The 21,759-nt window shown below is 36.0% G+C and overlaps 1 protein-coding gene across 4 annotated transcripts in view; it reads left to right on the plus strand.

Annotated features, from left to right (window-relative positions):
- NEDD1 (NEDD1 gamma-tubulin ring complex targeting factor) overlaps nucleotides 1–21,759 on the plus strand; it is a 47,000-nt gene that overhangs the window by 24,067 nt on the left and 1,174 nt on the right. For 3 of the 4 annotated variants that reach the window (XM_032874283.1, XM_032874286.1, XM_032874284.1), the window contains 8 exons: nucleotides 2,178–2,407; nucleotides 3,860–4,061; nucleotides 4,447–4,642; nucleotides 9,348–9,476; nucleotides 11,806–11,850; nucleotides 12,970–13,172; nucleotides 14,057–14,210; nucleotides 15,116–15,272. In XM_032874283.1, the coding sequence (XP_032730174.1) occupies nucleotides 2,178–2,407; nucleotides 3,860–4,061; nucleotides 4,447–4,642; nucleotides 9,348–9,476; nucleotides 11,806–11,850; nucleotides 12,970–13,172; nucleotides 14,057–14,210; nucleotides 15,116–15,272 (1,316 nt within the window). The remainder of the gene's footprint in view (nucleotides 1–2,177; nucleotides 2,408–3,859; nucleotides 4,062–4,446; nucleotides 4,643–9,347; nucleotides 9,477–11,805; nucleotides 11,851–12,969; nucleotides 13,173–14,056; nucleotides 14,211–15,115; nucleotides 15,273–21,759) is intronic. The other variant, XM_032874285.1, reaches the window with a different exon arrangement.

Consider the following 21,759-nt stretch of genomic DNA (forward strand, 5'->3'; position numbering starts at 1 on the left):
ATATAGAATTTAGGTTTTGACTTAATCAAGAAATGCATTTTTAATTATTTATAAAGTCTCATTTTATGAAGTAGTAAGCTCCTTGTTCCTTGCTATATTCAAATAGATTCTGGATGACCACCTTCCAGTGGGAATCCTGTGGCTAAGAGATTGAATTCTGTGTACTTCATGGATCTGTGAGATCTATGGTTTTTGTTGTTGTTGTTGTTGTTTTTTAATTTTTGTAATTTATTTTCAGCGTAACAGTATTCATTGTTTTTGCACCACACCCAGTGCTCCATGCAATACGTGCCCTCTCCAATACCCACCACCTGGTTCCCCCAACCTCCCACCCCCTCCCCTTCAGACCCCTCAGATTGTTTGACTATGGACTCTGAAAAACAATATGAGATCTATGTTTTATGGTGTTAGTTTTTTTTTTTTAAGGTTCTGCTTGTGTATCTAATCTAAATTTAGATTATATGAAGGACCATAAGTATATAAACTCTTAACGTGCTACAGAATTTTTTTTAAATTAATGTTTTGCTAGGTTGATATGTGACTCTATAAACAATCGCAATTCACTAAGGATCTCTGTGTCTTTTTTTTTTTTTTTTTAAAGAGTGTATGCTTGGGGGTGGAGGGAGGGTCAGAGGGAGAGAGAGAACCTCAGGCAGACTCCACAGACATCATGGAGCCTGACACAGGACTTGATCTCATGATCATGATCTGAGCTGAAATTAAGAGTTGGACACTTAACCAGCTAAGCCACCCAGGTGCCCTCTATGTTTTTTATATAGTTAAGGTCCCAGTAGTTTATTTTTCCTTGAGTGTAGACCAGAGGAAAGATTTGTCTGTTGGAGTTAATATACTTTTTCTCAACAAAAATGCAAAATATAAGCCAATATTTTCTTTTTGGACTCTAACTGTATCAAAATGAAGAGCCATATTTAATGCATGACCATAGTAATTATCTTAACATTAAGGTGTCTGGTAACAAATACTCCTTTTGTTTCCTTAGACAGAATTTATTTTGTATTATTCATAAATATTTTTGTTATTGAGGGCTGATACATATTATTTTGAAAATCTTAGAAATAGGTAGTATATGAGTTTTTAAGATACAGAAGCTGTGATTTCTGTGTGGTTTCTAGTGGTATATAGAAGCTTTTGGAGTATGATAGATTAGACAGAAAAAAACAAAAACCCCTTCAGATTTGACTTTTGTTTTGTGCCAGATTTATCTGGAACCTATATATATAGCTACTGTCTGCTTACTAGAGCCTGATTCACTGCTTTATTTGAAACTGTAAACTTAACTCTTTGAAAACCAGTTTCCCACTGCTAGGGATTCTACTATTAATTTCTATACTTATATTGCTGTTTCTGTGCAGGGAGAAATTAGCTTAAATGTAAGATACTTAATCCTCAGCTCAGTAAGTGATAATATCAACCCATGTTTGAAAGCAACATTTTAGTAAAAGTAGATAAAATTCATCTAGGTGTAATTCAAGATCTGTTTACTCAAACTGGATCTTTGTTTATTCTGATCCAGCAGAAACTAGAAAGAGAATGTTTCTACTACCCCCAGGGATGCATGTTTAGAGAAAGGCCAGTATTGCCCTCAGGCTGATTCTTTTGAAAGGATACAGTCCATTCCTACTCTAGAGTGTTGTCAATTCTTTCTTTGTGGTTAGTTAAATTTTTATAATACTTCAGGTGCTAAATTGCCAGTACATCAAATGCTTAGATTCAAAAAATATATCCAAATATCTAAAATATGTAGAGAAAATAAATTTGAAATATTGCTTATTCTCTGTCAGTGTTCTCTTATTCGTGATTTGGCTGTGATTAGCTACTGGGCCTTTTTATGGTAGGTGTTCCTAACCCTGATGAATTACTGTAGTTAATCTCAACTTGTTATATTTTTCCTCTATAAAAGGGGAGGTTGAGGTAACTCTATTCCAAGATAAAATAATGACAAATATTTAATTACTAGAATATTGGTATGTCTTAGGATCATCTTTTAGTCTACTAAGTGATTTTTATGGTTGTCATAGTTGAAACCTGTTACTCTATAAACCAGAAAGTCCTAAATCCCCTGTCACTAGTGTGGTTGACTGTTGCCATTATTTATATTATATAAAATGTTCTTATGAATGCTTACAATTGCATAAAATTTATTCTTATCTTTACAGTCTGTTCGGCACCTGAAGTACTCCTTGTTTAAGAAATCACTACTGGGCAGTGTTTCAGATAATGGAATAGTAACTCTCTGGGATGTGAATAGTCAGAGTCCATACCATAACTTTGACAGTACGCATAAAGCTCCAGCTTCGGGCATCTGTTTTTCTCCTGTCAATGAATTGCTATTTGTGACTATAGGCTTGGATAAAAGAATCATTCTCTACGACACTTCAAGTAAGAAGTAAGTGTGACGTGATCATTTCTTAATTTAGTAACAAATAACTATTATCTCATTAGCAGACATTTGTGATTTGCATAGACCTCTGATTAATGTTTGGGAGATCTTAAGTTTGTGTACTTGTTATCTAAAAGGATAGAATTTTCTCTTTTTCTTCCCAAGCAGGAAAAAAATACATGAAATGTGGATATTCTATAGAGTACATCTGGATGACGAATGCTGAGGATAGCATATTAATGATTGCACATCTTTATTTTAGCATGAAGGCACAGTATTCTTTTTCAGAAATACAACTAGATATGTGCATTTTAAAAGCAATGTGATTAATTTGCCTTAAAATTAATTCATTTTCAAGAGCAGAGTTTCTAAACTATTAATATTTTGGGCTGGATAATTCTTGCTTGTGGGGGCTATCCTGGGCATTGGAGAATATTCAGCAGCATCCCTGGCTTCTATCCAACAGAGGCCAGTAGCACTCCCAGTATTAGAAAAAGTAGCAAAGTTGCCCTCAGTTGAGAACCACTGATCTAGAGCTAAAGGGTACACAATCTTCTAAGTATCTGGGTCCATTGTGCCTTCTGGCTTTCTTACAGTTATAGGTGTGCTTGGTTAGCTATTAAAAAAAAAAAATGGGACAAGAGTGCTATGGGTGTATTCAAGACACCTGACAATATCTGAAGACTGCATGGAAGAAAATGGTAATGTTTTGACTAGGGAAGGACCTTCTGTCAGTCCTTGTTAACGTTTACTGTTACTTGTTTCATTTTCTTCTTTTGAAAGTTTTCCTTTTTATTCTTTCTTCTTGAACTTTACCAAGAACCTTAAGAGTCAGTAAGCATTTCTCTCTCAGACCGGATAGCTGTGGCAAAGAGCCGAGCTTCAGCAGTTCAGTGTCCATATCTCAGTACCAGCAGTTCAGTGTCCCTGTATAAGCTTCATGAGGATCAAGCTGCAGGGAATCTGTTAGCTTTTTCTCAAGAAATGTGCAGCTGGAAGAGCAGAGTAGCAGCTGCTCCCCTGCGAAAGGTCATAGTCCTCTTGAGACCTGAGCAGGTCAATGAATGGAAGAGGGATAGTTAGGGCCTCCTTAACCCTGAGGCTAGAGCCCTTGTTTGTGGAGTAACACCCAGGAAGTCTGTCATACTCACTGTGGAAGTAGTAATTACTCAAAGAAATAGTTGCTGCTTCTAGACAATGTGGAACATACCAATTGGAAGTGAATAGAAGAAAGAGGATGGAGTGTTCAGCAGTTCCTTTAGATGCTGTCCTATTAGAAACGTCTTAAGTCTAGTTCTGAATTTATGCTTTACACAAATATTTGGGATGCATATTTCAAGTAACTTTGCCAAATGCTCAGTAACTTTGGTTTTGGCACATAGCTGTCTATATGTCACATACGCTTATGTACCTGTATAGGCTCACATATCTAGGTATACTTTGTTAACCTTTTCAAAGGCTAGTGAAAACTTTAGTGGCCGACACCCCTCTAACTGCAGTAGACTTCATGCCTGATGGAGCCACTTTGGCTATTGGATCTTCCCGGGGGAAGATATATCAATATGATTTAAGGATGTTGAAATCACCCGTTAAAACCATCAGTGCTCACAAGACATCTGTGCGATGTATAGCATTTCAGTACTCCACTGCTCTTTCTAAGGTAAGGTATTTTCTTTCTTTTTATTGTTTTTGATTTTACTAAATAAGTCCAGTTCAGAATATGGAAATCATATTTTGTCTATTAAATGCAGTGTAGTTTTACTTTATAATCATTTTTATATGAAAGCATTTTAAATGACTTTGGTACAAAGCCATTTGATACTTGTTTTTAAAACTAATTTTTTGTACTTAATTCTCATATTTCTCTCTTTAAAAAATATTTTAAAAGGCTTTTTCATTCAGCAGAAAACTCAGATCCACCAGCAGGCTTAGGATTTGTAAGGGAAATTATATATATTTTTAACCTAACAGGGAATTGATAAAATATTAATGTATAGTATGGAGCATTAGAAACCTGAGCTTTTAAATATTCCATTACATTTCAGTCAAGTTTAAATAAAGGCTGTTCAAATAAGCCCACAGCTGTGAACAAACGAGCCATTAATGTGAGTGCTACGAGTGGAGGAGTTCAGAATTCTGGAATCATCAGGGAAGCAGCCACCACTCCCATTGGCACGGATCTACCACAGCCCATGACAATAGCCGGGGGGAAAGGAGCAGTTGCTGTTCAAGACAAAGCAGGTAAATGCTGCTTGTGGAGAGTTTGTGGAGTTTCCTCCCACCACAACACCCCAAATAGATCATTAGCATTTTCTTTGAGAACCTAGAACTCAAATTCACTTGTGTATTTAGGTAAAATTATTAGTAGATAGTGCACATGGAAGAAGTGACCATTTTAACTTAAGCTATAAATTTTTAAAAAATTAATGAAAGGTACTTATTCTATTTAGCTGAATTTTTGTTGTAAGAAATATTATCTTAAAAACAGAATAATGCCAATTTAGAAATTATCCTGAATGCCACTCCAGATTGGATGACTTTTCTGATGTGTCTTCAGATTCAGTCAGTAGAGAATATGATTCTGTGGTGCTGTCATTTTGATTTGATCTCTGAGTCACAAAAACTATTAATGGCTTCTTTTATTTCATATTTCAGAATGTAAAGTAAGTTGATGAAATGAGTGTATTTAAGTGCAGAATAGTGCCTGGTACATATTAAGCAGTATATTGGTAGTTTATTAAAGAAAAATAAACCAAAGTGTTACAATTTTTTTTTAAAGATTTTATTTATTTATTTGACAGATAGAGAACACAAGTAGGCAGAGAGGTAGGCAGAGAGAGAGAGGAGGAGGCAGGTTCCCTGCCGAGCAGAGAGCCCGATGTGGGGCTCGATCCCAGGACACTGGGACCATGACCTGAGCCGAAGGCAGAGGCCCTAACCCACTGAGCCACCCAGGTGCCCCAAAGTGTTACAATTTTTAAATAATTTCTTCTACTCTGATAATCATAATTCATTTAGACTCTGTGAAGGTGTAATGTGATGATAAACTTTCCTGTACTTACTGTAGAGAATACTCTTTTTCTCTAAACTACTGAAAACATTTTTTCTTTTAATTTTAAGAAGTTATGCTACACTGTCAACTTGCAACATATTTTTAAGTCTGTATGGTAGTGGCACCTCAGTGGCTCAGTTGGTTGAGTATCAGACTCTGGGTTTTGAATCAGGCAGTGATCTTGGGGTTGTGAGATCAAGTCCCATTCGTTGGGCTGTGCTCTCAGTAAGGAGTCGACTGCAATTCTCTCTCTCTCTCCCTCTGCCCCTACCCCCACTTGAACGCAGTCTCTCTCTCAAATAAATAATCTTTAAAAAAAATTTAAAAAATTTTAAGAAGTCTGTATGATATACCACTGTGTTTCCAAACTAGTCTCATTAGAAATGCACATATCCGTGTCTTTTTAAGGTTTTAGGACAAGTACTTAACATGGACAAAAATACCTGTTGTATCTTCTCAGCGTGAGTTTACGATTTTCAGGTAGAAGCAAAACTTTAATTTGTTAGCCTTGATAGTATGGAATGGTTTTAAAAAATATGTAATAAGTGTATATCTTCATTATAAATTTGTTAGTATCTACATCATCCTTACATAAAAGTCATTTACATATTATATAGAAAAATAATTAATTCCTAATTTAAGAACTCCCAGAAACAAATATTACTCCTATATACTTAGAAGAAGAAATTCATTTTGAAATATAACTTGAGTAATGTTCACCAAGATACTGAATTAACTGTATTATAAAAATTGTCATTATTTTTAAAGATTATTTTATTATTGTTGCTTCTACTCATAATTTCCAAAATTAAACAAAATTTTCTCTCATTTACTCTGAGCTTTCTGAAGTCTCCTGTTATTCATTTAGTTTTTAATAAGGAAACTCGTGTAACAATGACAGCATTAATTAGGAAATGCAAGAGTTGGGTCTGCAGGGTCACTGATTAATGATAACTGTTGGCTGATTAACAAAGTTTCTGACAAAATGAATGTTTGCTCTGTACCCACAGAGTTAGAAATTTTGTTTATTAATTTTATTTTGAAATAATTGCAAACTTATAGAAAAATTTCAAATATAGTACAAAGAATTCCTGAGCTCTAGTATTCCATTTAGCTGATTCACTGTTTTATAAATTGCCATATTTGCTTAATCATTTGCTTTCTCTCTCTCTCTGTCTCTCTCTCTCACACACACACACACACACACACACACATACATTTAACCCCTGAAACATTGAGAGTATGTTAAGTGTACATCTTGGGTCTGTGACTTCCTACCAGCATAACTCTGGAGAGTTTTCTTAACCACTCTGATTCTTACTTTCTCTTCCATAGATAATATTTAACTTTTAGGGTTATTGTGAAAACCAGAGAAAATGTATCAAAGTGCCTGGCACATGATAGGCAATCAGGAAATTACGGTTTTGCTAATTTTGTCATCACGGTTATCATCATTACTCTTACTGTTATTTTAAACTTCCTGTAAAAGGAATCTGAAATTTGAAAAAAGTTCTCGTTACTTCTATTAAAGGTGTCAGTCACTGCATCCCCACCAACAGGGCACAAGTGTTCGCCTTTCTCCACATGCTCGCCAACACCAGTTGTTTCTTGTGTTGTTGATTTTAGCCATTCTGACAGGTGTGAGGTAATATCTCATTATGGTTTTGTATTTCCCTGATGATGAGTGATGTTGATCATCTTTATGTGTGTCTGTGGGCCATCTGGATCTCTTGTTTGGAGAAATGTCTCTTCATGTCTTCTGCCCATTTTTAAATTAGATTATTTACTTTTTGGGTGTTGAGTTTTATAATTTCTTTATGTATTCTGAATACTAACCCTTTATCAGATAGGTCACTTGTAAATATCTTCTCCCATTCTGTAGGTTGTCTTTTAGTTCTGTTGTTTCCTTTGATGTGCAGGAGCTTTTTATTTTGATGCAGTCCCAGTAGTTTATTTTTGCTTTTGTTTCCATTGCCTCAGGAGACCTACCTAGAAAGAAGTTGCTGCGACTGATATCAGAGAGGCTGCTGCTTACGTCCTCCTTTAACACTTTAATGGTCTCAAGATTTTAATGGTTTCATGTCTCACATTTAGGTCTTTAATCCATTTTGTGTATGGTGTAAGAAAGTGGTCTAGTTTCATTCTTTTGCATGTTCTTGTCTACTTTTGTTGAAGAAACTTTTTCCCACTGGATATTCTTTCCTTCTTTGTCAAAGATCAGCTGATCATATGGTTGTGGGTTCTGTTCCGGGTTTTCTGTTCCACTGATCTCTCTGTGTCTGTTTTTGTGTCATCACCATACTGTCTTGATGAGTACAGCTTTGTACTTGAAGTCCGGAATTGTGATACGTTCTTTGCTTTTTCTTAACTATAGAGAACAAACTGATGGTTACCAGAGGGGAAGTAGTGGGGGGTGGGGGCGAAACAGGTGATAGGGATAAAGGAGTGCACTTGTTGTGATGAGCACCTGGTGTTGCATGGAAATGTTGAATCACTGTATTGTACCCCTGAAATTATTACATGGTATGTTAACCAACTGGAATTTAAATAAAAACTTAAAATAGAGAACTTCTGCAGACTTATTGCTAATGCTCATTTTTGGTAGGAAAACACTCGTTTAAGAAGTAAAAAATGTCTTTAGTGCTACTTTCAAATGATACCAAACTTCTTTCCCAAAGTTCCAGAGGCTAAAGTTACTTATTCATACATGTTTAAAGACCTAGAAGGAGAGAAAATTTCTCCTTAATAACAGCTTAACTCTTGATGTAAACACTTCAGTGACAATGATATACAAATGTTCAGTAATATTTTAACGTTTTATCAGGTGTTACTAGAAAAGTTTATTTTATTTGTCAGTTTTGGACATTTTTGGATATGCTGGCTGTTCTTTGTTTTTATCCCAGCTTTTCAGTTTTTATGTGGGACCAAGAAGGCAAATAAAGAGCTATTTTAAATGTAGTACAGGGGACACCTAGGTGGTACAGTCAGTTGAGCATCTGACAGCTCAGGTTGTGATCTCAGGGTTGTGCATTCCTGAATTCAAGCTCTAGCTCAGTGGGGAGTCAGCTTAAGACACTCTCCCTCTCTTTCTGCCCCCCCCCAAAATAAGCCTTTTTAAAAAATGTAACACAGTAACATGCTACCAGTTAAAGTACCAGACTTTCATCACCGCTCTTGAATCAGTAGAACTCATTCTTCAACCCAAAAATGACCAAGAAGCTACTGAGCCCACAGAGTTCCTCTTACAAATTCCTTGCACTGTATACTGGCAGGGAAAATAAACTGCTACATACTTCTTCAGTGTTGTCTACTATGCTATTTATGAGTTTAATGTTCTGGTTTCTTTTGAAACTCTTAGTAAACTATCCTGAGGCTAGTAAAGTCATCTGAGGTCGATAATACTGAGAGCAGGGTTAAGCTTCCACAGTTAGTGAAGGAAAAGGCAAAAGAGGGAGAAAGGAGATCGATTTACTGCAGTTGTGGAAAGGAACTAACATTACTTGAATCTTGCTCTATGGTAGGCATCGTGCTCTATGCCTTACAGACTTTTTAAATCATTTGTAGATGCTCATAAAAGGAGCCCGTTACAACAGAAGTTGGTTGTGTTTAGTATTTAAGAGGGCAGCAAAGTATATAAATCATTTTGGGAGAATTTCACCAAAATGGCTAAAATAAGGTGTTATCACTTAAATAAGTAGGTTATTTGCTTTTGAGAAGCCCTTCATTCCATGCAAATCATGGTTAACTGAGCTGTTATGTTGTTTTCTTTTCCTGGTGCTCACAATTATAATATTACCAATAGATGCATAATACATTAATTTTTAGAATCTAGCTTCTATGGTACATTCATTCAGATGTAGTAACAGTTATTTTTATATCTAATTTTCCTATAAGGTTTGCCTCGAAGCATAAACACTGATATTATATCTAAGGAAACGGACAGTGGGAAAAATCAGGATTTCTTCAGCTTTGATGATACCAGAAAAAGTAGTTTAGGTGACATGTTCTCACCTATCAGAGATGGTAAGTCTGTTCAGATCAGAGGATCATGTTCTTTTGCTGGCAGCCATTACATTTTTATCCTAGCTAAAAGATGTGGGTAATAGCTTCAGTCTGACTGTGTTCATGACAGTTGCTAATTTTCTCAGTCCCTGGGGTGGTATCTTTTCCTTTGCCCTGATATTTCAGATGTTACCATTCTGAAGTATATGCTTTTTGTTTTTACAGGGAACTATGCAAATAGCTCTCAAGTTAGCATTTTAATTTCCACAGAAGTTTCTTAAAGGAAGTTTTGCTTCCATAGGCAGTTTTTTCATTATATCTGCTTCTAAATAAATCTTCTCAAAATCTTGGCTATTTTTGATAGGCAAAAAAATATCTTTCTAACCTAAAACATTTTAGATTATTAATATCTAATTGGTATATTTATTCATTGTTTTCATGGAGAAATATGGCTGGGTGATAGATTGCCTCATCTTTTACACTATGTGAAAATAACACACACACACACACACACACACACACACACACCCCATTGCTGGGAGATGTTGCTACTAAAAAGAAAATAAAAACTTAAAAACTTTACCATTTTGACAAATAGAAACATTATATATCATTGTTCATAATATATGAACTAGGCATATTGGTTGGCTGTGTTTTTTTGATACTGATATTCATACTGTTTCATTAATTGGGTAGTCTCACTGCTAATAGCAGTATTATTAACAATACGGGTAAATTTCTAGAGCATCATTTGGCAGGTTAAACATTCACACTCTTTGGCCTGTTAATTCAATTTCAATAAATTTACCTAATAACTTGTTTAGAGAATCTCACAAAGATTTGTATGTACTGTTTTGTTTTTTTTTTTTAATAATAGTGGAACTCTGGAGCATATTTAAATGTCAACAGTAGCAGAATGTTTAAATTGTTACATCATGATCTTATAAAATTTCATTTTTTACTTCAAATTGTCTGTTTTCCCAAACTTTCTACAATTAATTCCATAATCAGAAAGAAAACATACATATGTGATGGCACAGAATTATTTAGTGTATTCTGCCGTACGGTGGCCTGAAAATGACTACTCTAATTGCCAGGTCAGATTTTCCTATCTTCCACCTAATGAAAGAGGAAGGATTCCTTTATTTCAGGATTAAGAAGGGTCAGACTACATAGTTAAAGAATAAAGAGAAGAAAGATGTGGGCAAAAGAGGGAAAAGTGGCTTGAGCTGGAGTTGAGAAAGGTTTTGGAGGTTGTAATCTTGGAAGCTTTAGCTTATGAGAACCCCTGGGGGTAACTTTTGAATTGAAGAATGTAGGGAAGGGGTTTTTTGAAAGGGTTTTGAGTTATAAATGAAATTCTCTTTAATGGTTTTTAAAAGAAATGAATAAAGGATAGAAATTCCTCTTTACTTTTTTAAAAATATGATTAGAATTTGAGCTATATGCCTTTCATTTATTAGCATTTCATAGTATTAATGAAAGAACATGTGTACTAAATACAGTACTGGTTTTCATTATCAAGAGCTTTATGTTTTGATTTCAAGAATGTGACTCTCCTTAGGTAAAAGGCTGAATCTGTGCTTCAGTTTCATCTTTTAAATAATACTTCTGCTAGAAAACTAATAACTTCTTAAAGTGTATGCGTGTTGTGTAGTTACTAGGTATATATACACACATGTAGATAGATGGATGGGTGATACTCCTACTACTATGATAGTCATGTATGGTAATTTATTGGCCATTTGACTTTTTTTATGACTTGTGCCCATTTTTCTATTAATTTGCTAAAATGGAGTTAGGCCATTTTTGGTTGTTAATTGCAAATGAAAAGTATTATAATATTGGAGTGTTCTTATACATATTCTGCCATTAAAATGAATACTAATAAAATCTTATTTTTTTAATATCATTGTGATGCTCACAAACTATTTTGACATTGTTTCAATTGATCCTCAAAACAATCTTGTGAGATGGTCAGGACATTTTTCCCATTATATAGATGCAGAAGCTGAAGCTTAATTGTATTAAAAACTTGTTGTCTAATGTCATAGAGCTATTAAGTGGTATAGGCAGAATTGGATTCTAGATTTCTGGAGCCTACTGCAATGCTTTTCTAGTATACCTTGCTGTCTCATTAAATGGCCCTATACCATAGAATTACTCTTCATATTTGTTGCTATGCATGAAGTGAAAAGAATAAAAAGGGAAGTTTATAGAGTCTCAGCTGTTACTTCACTCAGATTTTCCTTCTTAAAATCGAACTCTTTGGGGAATGAATAGGAAGCTTAAGTTGCTATGGCTTATTTTTCAGAATTTTAAGAATGTGATTTTCTAATTTTTATTATAGATGCTGTGGTTAACAAGGGAGGTGATGAATCCATAGGCAAAGATGGTAAGACCTGTTGAGAAGTATTTTTATTAAAATGAAAAGGGATATTGTGTTATCTGTTGATATGTAACAAATTACCCCAACATCTTTTTAAAAGATTTATTTGTTAATTTGAGAGAGAAAGAGGGAAAGAGAATCTCAAGCAGACTCCACACTGAGCACAGAGCTGGACACAGGGCTTGATCTTATGACTCTGAAATCATGACCTGAGCCAAAACAAAGGGTTAGATGCTTAATGGAATGTACCTCCCAGGCACCCCCAAAGTACCCCAACCTTTCAAAACTTAGAAGAATATTTATCATCTCATAACTGTGGGTTAAGAATCTGAGCATGGTTTAACTGGGTGTCCTTGGCTTCAGGTCTCTTTTGATGCTTTAATCAGGATGTAACAAGGCTGCAGTCATATTAAGGCTTGACTGGACGGGAATCTACCTCAAGCCATTCATGTGGCTCTTGGTAGAAGATACCGTTCCCTTGTCCTGTGGGCCTCTCTGTAGGGCAACTAACAACATGGCAGCTGGCTTCCCTCAAAGTTGGCGAGCAAGATAGTCAGAGATGGCATCAGAATGGAAGCCACTGCATGTTTGTAACCTAATCTTGGAAGTGACATCCCACCACTTTTGCTGTATTCTCTTTGTTGGAAGCAAGTGACTAGGTCCTGCCCGCATTCAAAGGGAGAGAATTACCCAAGGGCATGGATCCATGACAGAAGGCAGGGATCATTCAGAGCCATCTTAGAGGCTGAATACCAAGATATATTACAGATACATACCAAACTTATCATTTTCAGTTATCAAAAACTATTAATATTGACTAAAACATTCATTGGGCTTTGCAATTTTCAAAGTAGATTTACATATAATATCACTTTTTAGTTTCACCTCTCAGGGAGATGGATATCATTATTCACATTTACTGATCGGGAAACAGAGTTTTGCAATTTTTGCCCAAGATTTTGTATACATCAAGTAAGGGGTAGAGCTGACAAAAGAACCTGCCTTCTGAATCCGAATCGCATGTCTTTCTACCATATTAACCTGTCTGTCATGTTAAGTGCTTTTCTTAAATATCCAAGATTAAGGAAAATCATATGCAAATAGTGTTTTTCTCCTCTTTTTCAGGCCTTGAGTTTCTACCACAATTGAATTCAGTCCTTCCTCCAAGAAAAAATCCAGTAGCTTCAAGCACTTCAGTATTACATTCTAGTCCTCTTAATGTCTTTAAGGGATCTCCAGGGAAAGAAGAAAATGAAAATCATGATCTGACAGCTGAATCTAAGAAAATATATCCGGGAAAACAGGAACCTAAGGACTCCCTCAAACAGGTATCTGCCTAAAAATGTTACTGAGCTCAGTGTGCGTTTGTCAGTAGCAGGCACATAATGAAGCTCATCACGAGGTAGAAAGCAGGCGGCTGCCAGGGATATGTCCTAATTATCAACAGTGCTGTGCACTTACCAGGTAGAAAATATTCTTAAATCTTGATGTCACATGTTAAAAGCTAAAGGATATTTTTGAAATCTGTCTTTGGAAATGTTGGAGGTAACAGCAGATGTAAACTTACGCTGTTTTTTCTAGGATAAAGATACTTGACTAGTTTATACCTGAGTTTTTTAGAATTTATTTTCATTGCAGCAGAAATCACCAAGTTGGTGGTCAAGTCATTTACTCTAAGTCTTAGAGCTAATTGATGGTGCTAAGAATGTAACGCATCCTCATTACCTTCTGCTATTAATACGGTATCCAAAATAGAAGTTAATTTGCTATGTAAAGGCTTAAAGTGATCAGATATTACCAACAAGGTCAAGTGTGTCACATTTTCATATTGATTCTTTAGAATGATATTGAAAAGATATTTAGGAAGTACAAAAATGTCTTCTGACATATTTTTCAAATATTTTTGGCTAGTTACCACCTGAGAGTTTGGGGATTTTTTATTTATTTTTTTTGGCCTGTGATTACCATTTTCAGCGACACTCAATAGCAGATGCTTATTAGTAAATGAGCTTTTCCTCATTATGTTATCATTGAAATTACTTTTTGATTAGTAAAATTGATTTATTTTGCCACTAGTTCTAGCAGTTTTTTTTCTTTCTATATCCCTTCTTATTCTTCAATTTTCTGATCCTAACTACTGGAAAAAAGAAAAGTAGGTACAAATTATATATATAAAACCAGAATTGATGTATTGTTTATTTTAAATGTAAAGTTTGCAAAGTTGATTTCTGGTGCTGAAACTGGAAATCTGAATACCTCTCCGTCATCTAACCAAACAAGAAGTCCTGAGAAGTTTGAAAAGCCAGAGAAAGAAATTGAAGCTCAGTTCATATACGAACCCCCCCTCATTGGATCCTCAACTCCAAGTAAGTACATAAAACTTCCTGGTGTTTGAAAGTGTTAAGTCGAAAACTCCCACTATTTAAGTTGAAAAAGATAAATATATAGAGTAACCATAGGCTAAGAAAATTAAGAGTTGAAACTTTACAATGCTTGTCTACTATGACTCTCTTACTAGAGGATAATGAGATGAATGTGAATAGTTAAACTCAGTGACAATGATTTGATATTCTTTTGGTGTGAATTTTATTTTCAATCCAATGTGTAAGGGTCTTGATCTGATATGCACAAATAGGAATATAATGTAGGACCCTTTGAAAATGCGTCATTAACTACCTGAAATTGTTTTTTTTCCTCTTCCATACAAAAGTCCTATGTAGAGTTCATGCCACAGATCCTAAAAACTTGAGATGACATTTAATGGGATATTGGGTTCAATTTTACAAGTTATCTATAGAAAACAACTCTTTGTATAGAACCAACTCCTTTATATAGATATTTATATCTTTAAGGTTTCTGTGGATATATTGTATTAGTGTAAACTCTGGGGCTTTGCTTATAACGGTACTGTACTCCTATATTCTTTCTGTTTATTTGTTATAGTCTTGGCTTATCTAGTTTGTGGGATAGCATGTCATATTCATCTTTTATAAGAGGAAATAGTTCCAAGATTCTTCAAGATTAATCCCTCTGTCATATGTTATTATATTAGGCAGTTGGCAGTTTATGTATATAGATAAATGATTATTAGAAATAATGTCATAGAAAGTTTTTAAGATTTGTATTCCAGACAGTGAGTTTTTCCTAAGTGTCACAGGAATCCTATTCTTTACCAGTTTTTCAAGTCTCCTCATGCCAAATCTTATTTACAAATGTTTGATGTCTCTTAGTCTAAGCTGACTATTAATATTTTCTCCGTTTTTTATTTTAGATCCAAAGATAGCATCCTCTGTCACGGCTGGAGTTGCCAGTTCACTATCAGAAAAAATAGCTGATACCATCGGAAATAATCGGCCAAATGCACCACTGACATCTATTCAAATCCGTTTTATTCAGAACATGATACAGGAGACATTGGATGACTTTAGGTAGTAATTGAGAAATTGCTCTTTCTATCTAGACATTAACTGGCATTTTTATTGGGTGTGAAGCTGGAACCGTAAGTAATATTGGAGATTACCGCTTTTGCCTAGGTTTTGAGGTCCATAAAAACAACAGAAAACATGATGAGTTTTGTTGATCTTGCTGTATTGAATTTATTGAATACCAGCCAGGAAAACATACATTTACCTAGGGCAGTTATTAAATAACTTGTCAGGGCAGTCTAGCAGGCAGGCTACCATCATGGTTTTTTTTTTTTTAATCATTAAAATTTGGACAGATTCTGGTAAAGGTCCAATGGTATTCTTATAAGAAGTATTTGTAGATCACCTGTTAAGTATGCTATGCGTAATAATGTAATAGAGAAATAATTTTTTAAAGGAATTCTGAATATTTTCAAACAATGCATCAGAATGTAATAGTGAATTAAAAGTTGTTTTTTTTTTCCCCCCCGGGTCTATCCTTGTCTCCTCATCCTTTGAATTTAGAACACTGTAAAAATGTGTTCGACATTGTTACTTCATTTTACCTATCATCTCAATATATATTGGAAGCTATTTTCAATTATTAGAATCTTTTTTGGATGTTTTTTTCCCTTTCCAACCTGTAGTTACTCAATATTCTAGCTATGATTTAGAATATCATGAGCAAGAATGCTGGAGAAGATGTACAAGTTTTTGTTGGTCCAGGTCTTATATATTTCTAAAGATTTATTTAGAGAGAGAGAGCATGAATGGGAGGGATAGAGGGAAAGAGAATCTCAAGCAGAGTCCCCGCTAAGTGCGGAGCCCAACATGGGGCTCAATTTTATGACCCTGAGATGAAGACTTGAACCGAGATCAAGAGTCAGACAGTGACCAACTGTGCCACCAGGTGCCCCAGTGCATGTTTCTTTTTAATGTTAAAAGTGCTCTGAGGGGCGCCTGGGTGGTGCAGTCAGTTGGGCATCTGTCTTCTGGTAGGTCATGATTCCAGGGTCCTGGGATCAAGCCCTGTCTCCCTCTACCTGCCACTCCCCCTGCTTATTTACGTACTTTCTCTCTTTCTCAAATAAGTAAATGAAATCTTAAAAAAAAAAAAACAAAACTGTTTTGGGGGCACCTGAGTGGTGTAGTTGGTTGAGCACCCGACTCTTGATCTCAGCTCAGTTCTTGATCTCAGAGTCATGAGTTCAAGCCCCACATTGGGCTGCATCCTGGAAGTGGAGCATACTTTAAAAAAAAAAAAAAAAAAGTGGTTTGAAAAAATATTTGTAAATGTTAGCAAATATGTTTTTAAAAAAATTATCATTTTTGGTCACTTTTTACATTTACAACATGCCCAGTATATGTGCTGGTTACTAAGGATACAAATATGAATGATCTGTCCACAAAGGCCTTCTAGTTTAATTGGGGTAGGTACGATGTGTCCTGTTATGATGTATGTTTCTTTAATGTGGATTAGTTCTTTGTGATTGATAAATAGGACAGTGATGACAACATGATGAGGGAATTTTGTTAGTTCCTGTAACAGCTGGCAAGACAAAATATATGGACATAGCTGAAGGCAGCAAACCACCTATCAGTACCCATTTCTTTCTCTTTCCTTCCTCTTCACCTGGTTTGGCTTTGTGCTCTGTGTTTGGAAGGACTTATTTTGTGATTATTCCCCATCTTTGGGTATTTTATCCTTGCCTCCATCCTTCACACCCCCAATCCTTTTTTCTCTTTTCTTACCCCTTTTATCAAGTGACCATCATGTTTTAGAGGTAAAAATCATTGATTATTCACTATTTAACTATGCTAGTATTTTTTTACTAGGGTTTAATTGTTTTTGTTAATGCTATGGTTACAAAATTGCATACATTTTGAGTAGTCTGCCCTAATCCTTTTTCTTTAAGTCCTGTTATCTTGTTTCTTTTTTTTTTCTGTTCTTTTTTTTATTGTTTTAGTTTTATTGTGGTGAGAACACTTACAATGAGATCTAGCCTCTTAATAAATATTAACTGTACAATACAGTATTGCTAACCATAGGCACAGTGTTGTTGTACAGCAAATCTCTGCTAGTTATTCATTTTGTTTAACTGAAATTTTGTATTTGTCACTTGGCAACTCCCTATTTCCTGTACTCCCCAACCCGATACCTATGATTCTGTTCTTTGCTTCCATGAGTTTGACTGTTTTAGATATCTCAAAAAAGTGGAATCATGCAGTATTTGTCCTTCCGTAACTGGCTTATTTCACTTAGCATAACGTCTTCCAGGTTCATCCATGTGGTTGCATAGTGCGAGATTTCCTTTTTTATGACTGAATAATATTCCATCTCACACACACACACACACACACACACACACACACACTCTCTCTCTCTCTCTCCTCTCTCTCTCTCTCTCTACGTTTTTTAAAAAATCCAGTCATGTTATTTTCAAGAATATGAGGTTTTTCAGGAATGTATATATGTGGCAAAACAGAATTATCTGGGGACAGCTGACTTCAATATAATGTGAGTAAAGCAGTGGTGGAAAAGGAGAAAGCTCTTATGCTGGGCAGATTGAGAAAGATAGCACTGCTCTGCCTTCAGCTTTCAGCACACCTTGCATGCCTGCACCTGGGGAGGGGCCGTGAGTAGGAGCCTCTCAACTCTTCTGCCCCTCCAGTAACCACTGGCAGCCTCTGCTTGGGACTCAGTGAGGACCCAGAATGGCTCAGAGGATTTCTATAAATTTGCCTGCTCTGACGTCAGCCTTCAGTAAATCATGAAAAGCTGTACCTTACAGTGGAGGGACAGAGGGGTTTTGAGGGGCTCCATCAGCTATGGAGGCTGCCTTCTCCACGAGAGTCTGGAGTGCTTCAGACGGGGTACTCTTAGTTGTCACGTGCTCTATCTTCACATGCCCTGTGCCTCTCTGCCTTAGGGCGTCTCTCAGTCCTCTTTCCCTGCCCCTAGTGATTTCCATAAGCACTCAGTGAAGGCCTGTGGCAAATAGTTGGTGAGTGAATGGAGACTTTCTTTGTGGCTAGGGCTCCTTGAGTCCAGTCCAACTTGGCCTTCAAAAATCTATAAAAATTTCAGTTAGTTCTCCTTAACTATCAACAGCAGCTGTGTCATCCCCCACCCCCGCCCGCTTTCTACCCTCCCATCCCCCCTCCACTCTGTTGAGGATGAAAACAATCATGGGTCTCTTCTCCTAGGAGGGACTCATCATTTTCTGAATTTTCATTCGTTTAGGTTTCTTTGCACTCTCAAGTTAAATATAAAAATGTATGATTTTGTAGGGTATCTGGCTTGTCCTCACTGTTAGAGTTGGAGAGATTATATACTAACCAGAAGTTTGTGGGTCCGTTTTTATTGTCTTTCAAGAAGATTTAAGTTTCTTCTGGCAAGCAGATCACTTTGTTCCTGTACTTGCTGGCTTTCAGGTTTTCTTACAGCTAGTTTATTTCTAGCTAGAATAAAGATTCCTAGGGTTTATTTAGTTTCTGCCCTTCTAGGATATCAGCTGAATGTCTGGAGTATTCACCAGGCCTTTTTTCCTTGGTGGGTCCTGAACTTTAACCTCCATTTCCCCAGCATCACAAGGCTGCCAGAATCTTTCTGGCATCTAGCTACAACTTCATGTTTAATTTTCTGCCATCTAACCCAGTACAGGCATTGCTTAGGAGTCAACAGATAATGCAAGGGGGAAATTGTACAGTTTTAGGTTTACTTTTCTGCAGGTACCTTCTTGGCACTTTGAAGCCTTGGATGCTTTAGCTGTTCCAAACCCTAGCACTCCCCCAATCTGGTGAGACTCTCTCAAGCTCCAGGCCACTTTCAGCCCAGCCTCTGTTCCCCACACTGTCTAATCAGCACATCCCCCAGAGGAAAAAGCAGAGGTAAATGTGGGGCTTACCTAGTAGATTTCTCTTCTTTGCAAGACCATAGCCCCTCAAATCCTGACCACCTTAGTGGTTCTCTGATGCTTTCAGTTTGTTTTGTTTTATTTCTGTTTTTTAAGATTTATTTATTAGAGAGAGAACATGAGTGGTAGGGAGAGGCAGAAGGAGAGGGAGAAGCAGACTCCCAATCAGTGGGGAGCCTGACTTGTGGCTCCATTCCAGGACCCTGAGATCGTGACCTGAGCTGAAGGCAGCTCCTTAACTGACTGAGCCACCCAAGCACCCCCAGTTTGTTTGTTTTAAGTACAGATTTTGTCATAATTGAAAGCAGAAGAGAATTAAAAAACAAAAGAAAACAAAAAAAAACCACCTCTTATAGTTGTAACAGAAAATGTACTTAGGAATAAATCTGACCAAAGATGGTAAAGATCTTTGTGGAAAAACACTTAAAAATTTATTGGAAAGCATTAACACTTAAATGGGAAGATATGAAGATGTCAGTTCTTTTAAATTGGTCTATAGATTGAGTGCAATTTCAATCAAATTCCAGCTGTGTTTTTTGGAAGATGGTGATAGGATAACTTCAAAATTTATGTGGAAGAAGAAAAGACCCAGGAATAACCACGACACTCTAGAGAAGAACAAAGTTGAAGCTGACTTATTTGTCAGATGGGTAAGCTTAATTATTAAGCTATAATATGAATGCTACAAAATAGTGTAGCATTAGCACAGGATGGACAGATTGCCCAAAGGAATCCAATAGACCAGAGGAAAAGCCTGGGCATATATAGAAATGTGATATATGACAGAGGAAAAGTATAGATCCCTATTCCCTGCTATTAAAAAAAATCAATTCTACCCAGCATAAAAGTTTAAAGGGTAAAATTTTAGGCATTATAGGAGAATTATGACTTCAGGGTAGGGAAGTTATCAAAAACATAAGAGAATACACTACCTATAAAAATAGATTGGCAAATTTGATTGTAATATTAGATCAGTAATTAGAGAATGTTGACAAGGACTGCCCATCATAAGACACCATTAACAAAGTGAAAGGACAAAAATCTATCTGTAGTACTCCAACAAAGGATCCAACAAAGAATCAGATGATGTAAAGAACTCTTAGAAATAAATAAGAAAAAAAGACAGTCAAGGGGTGCCTGGGGGGCTCAGTCACTTAAGTGTCTGCTTCAGCTCAGGTCATGATTCCAGGATCCTGGGATCGGGTCCTGCATCAGGCTCCCTGCTCAGTGGGGAGTCTGCTTGTCCCTCTACGCCTCCCCCTTCTTGTGCTCTCTCTCTCTCTCTCTCTCAAAGTCTTTAAAAAAAAGACATTCAATAGAAAAACAAGGTTAAAAAGCATGGACAAGCATTTCACAGAAGAGGAGTTGTCTACAAACATAAGGAAAGATGTTCAATCCTGTGGTTAATCAGAGAACTGAAAATGCAACAGGATACTATATCATACTCATTAGATGGGAAGGTGTGATAAGTCTGGCAAGACCCAAGTCTTGGTGTGGTTACAGAACGAACAGCAGGTATTGTTACACTGATGACAAGCATGTCCACTGATACTACCACTTCAGCACATAAATTTTTGTATTATTTTGTAAAACTAAACAAGTATACATCTGGATCATACCTTTAACTCAGCATATCTACTCTTGCTATCTTCTATAGTTATGGGTGCATGTGGGTTGGGAAATACATATGTGATTGTATACAATCATTTGTATACATACAAATCAGTGACTTACGGATATATAGAATATGAATGTTGAAAACAGGATATTGGGTTATTTTTTTAAGTGTACACTACTGAGTACTACATAGAATGTGGTATTTTTATAATGCTCAAAACCAAGCATAGCAGAAATAGATTGACTACAACTTCAATGTTAGACAGGTTTTTTTTAAAAAACATTTCTTTGCTTAAACAAAATTCAACAGAGTAGTGACTTCTTTCTTGGGCTTCTCCTAAGTTAAGTGATGGAATCAGAGAGGAACACATAGGAAGCTTCTATGATTTTGGTAGTGTTCTAGCTCGTAAGTTGTGTGGTAGGTGACTGAATGATCCTTTTTATTTCCTGATTTTCATGTATTTTGTAGGCATGAATGAATTGCATTTATTAACCTTTATTATAAGCACCCAAATAACCCTTTCCATTCTCCTAGAAGTATTTTTTTAATAGCTAAAACATTGATAATATTCAAAACATTGTAACCTAGTAAATTATGTGTATTTCACTGTAATATGAACCTGTGTCTTGTCTTAATGATAATTTCTATATTAAGGGATGTGTAGTATGAGAGTTCTGGAGGTATGTGTACAGCCAGGGTTCATACACTAGCTCTACCATTTACTGGTTGTCTGATTGGATAAGTTTTAACTGCTCTGTGGCTCAGTTCCTTCATTGGTAAAATGGTGGTGGTAATTGCACCTGATGGTAAAAATTAAATGAGTTCTACCATTCAAAGTACAAGAAACAGTGCCTACAACATAGTAAATAAATTCTAAGTGCATTGGTATTTTTATTATTATTGTTGTTATTATTACTATTATTATTACTAACATCCAATAATTTGAAACAATGGGAAGTTTAGCAGTTTCTTGAAT

The sequence above is a fragment of the Lontra canadensis genome, unplaced genomic scaffold (assembly GCF_010015895.1).
Source record: "Lontra canadensis isolate GAN:19392208 unplaced genomic scaffold, GSC_riverotter_1.0 scaffold52, whole genome shotgun sequence".
Lineage (NCBI taxonomy): Eukaryota > Metazoa > Chordata > Mammalia > Carnivora > Mustelidae > Lontra > Lontra canadensis.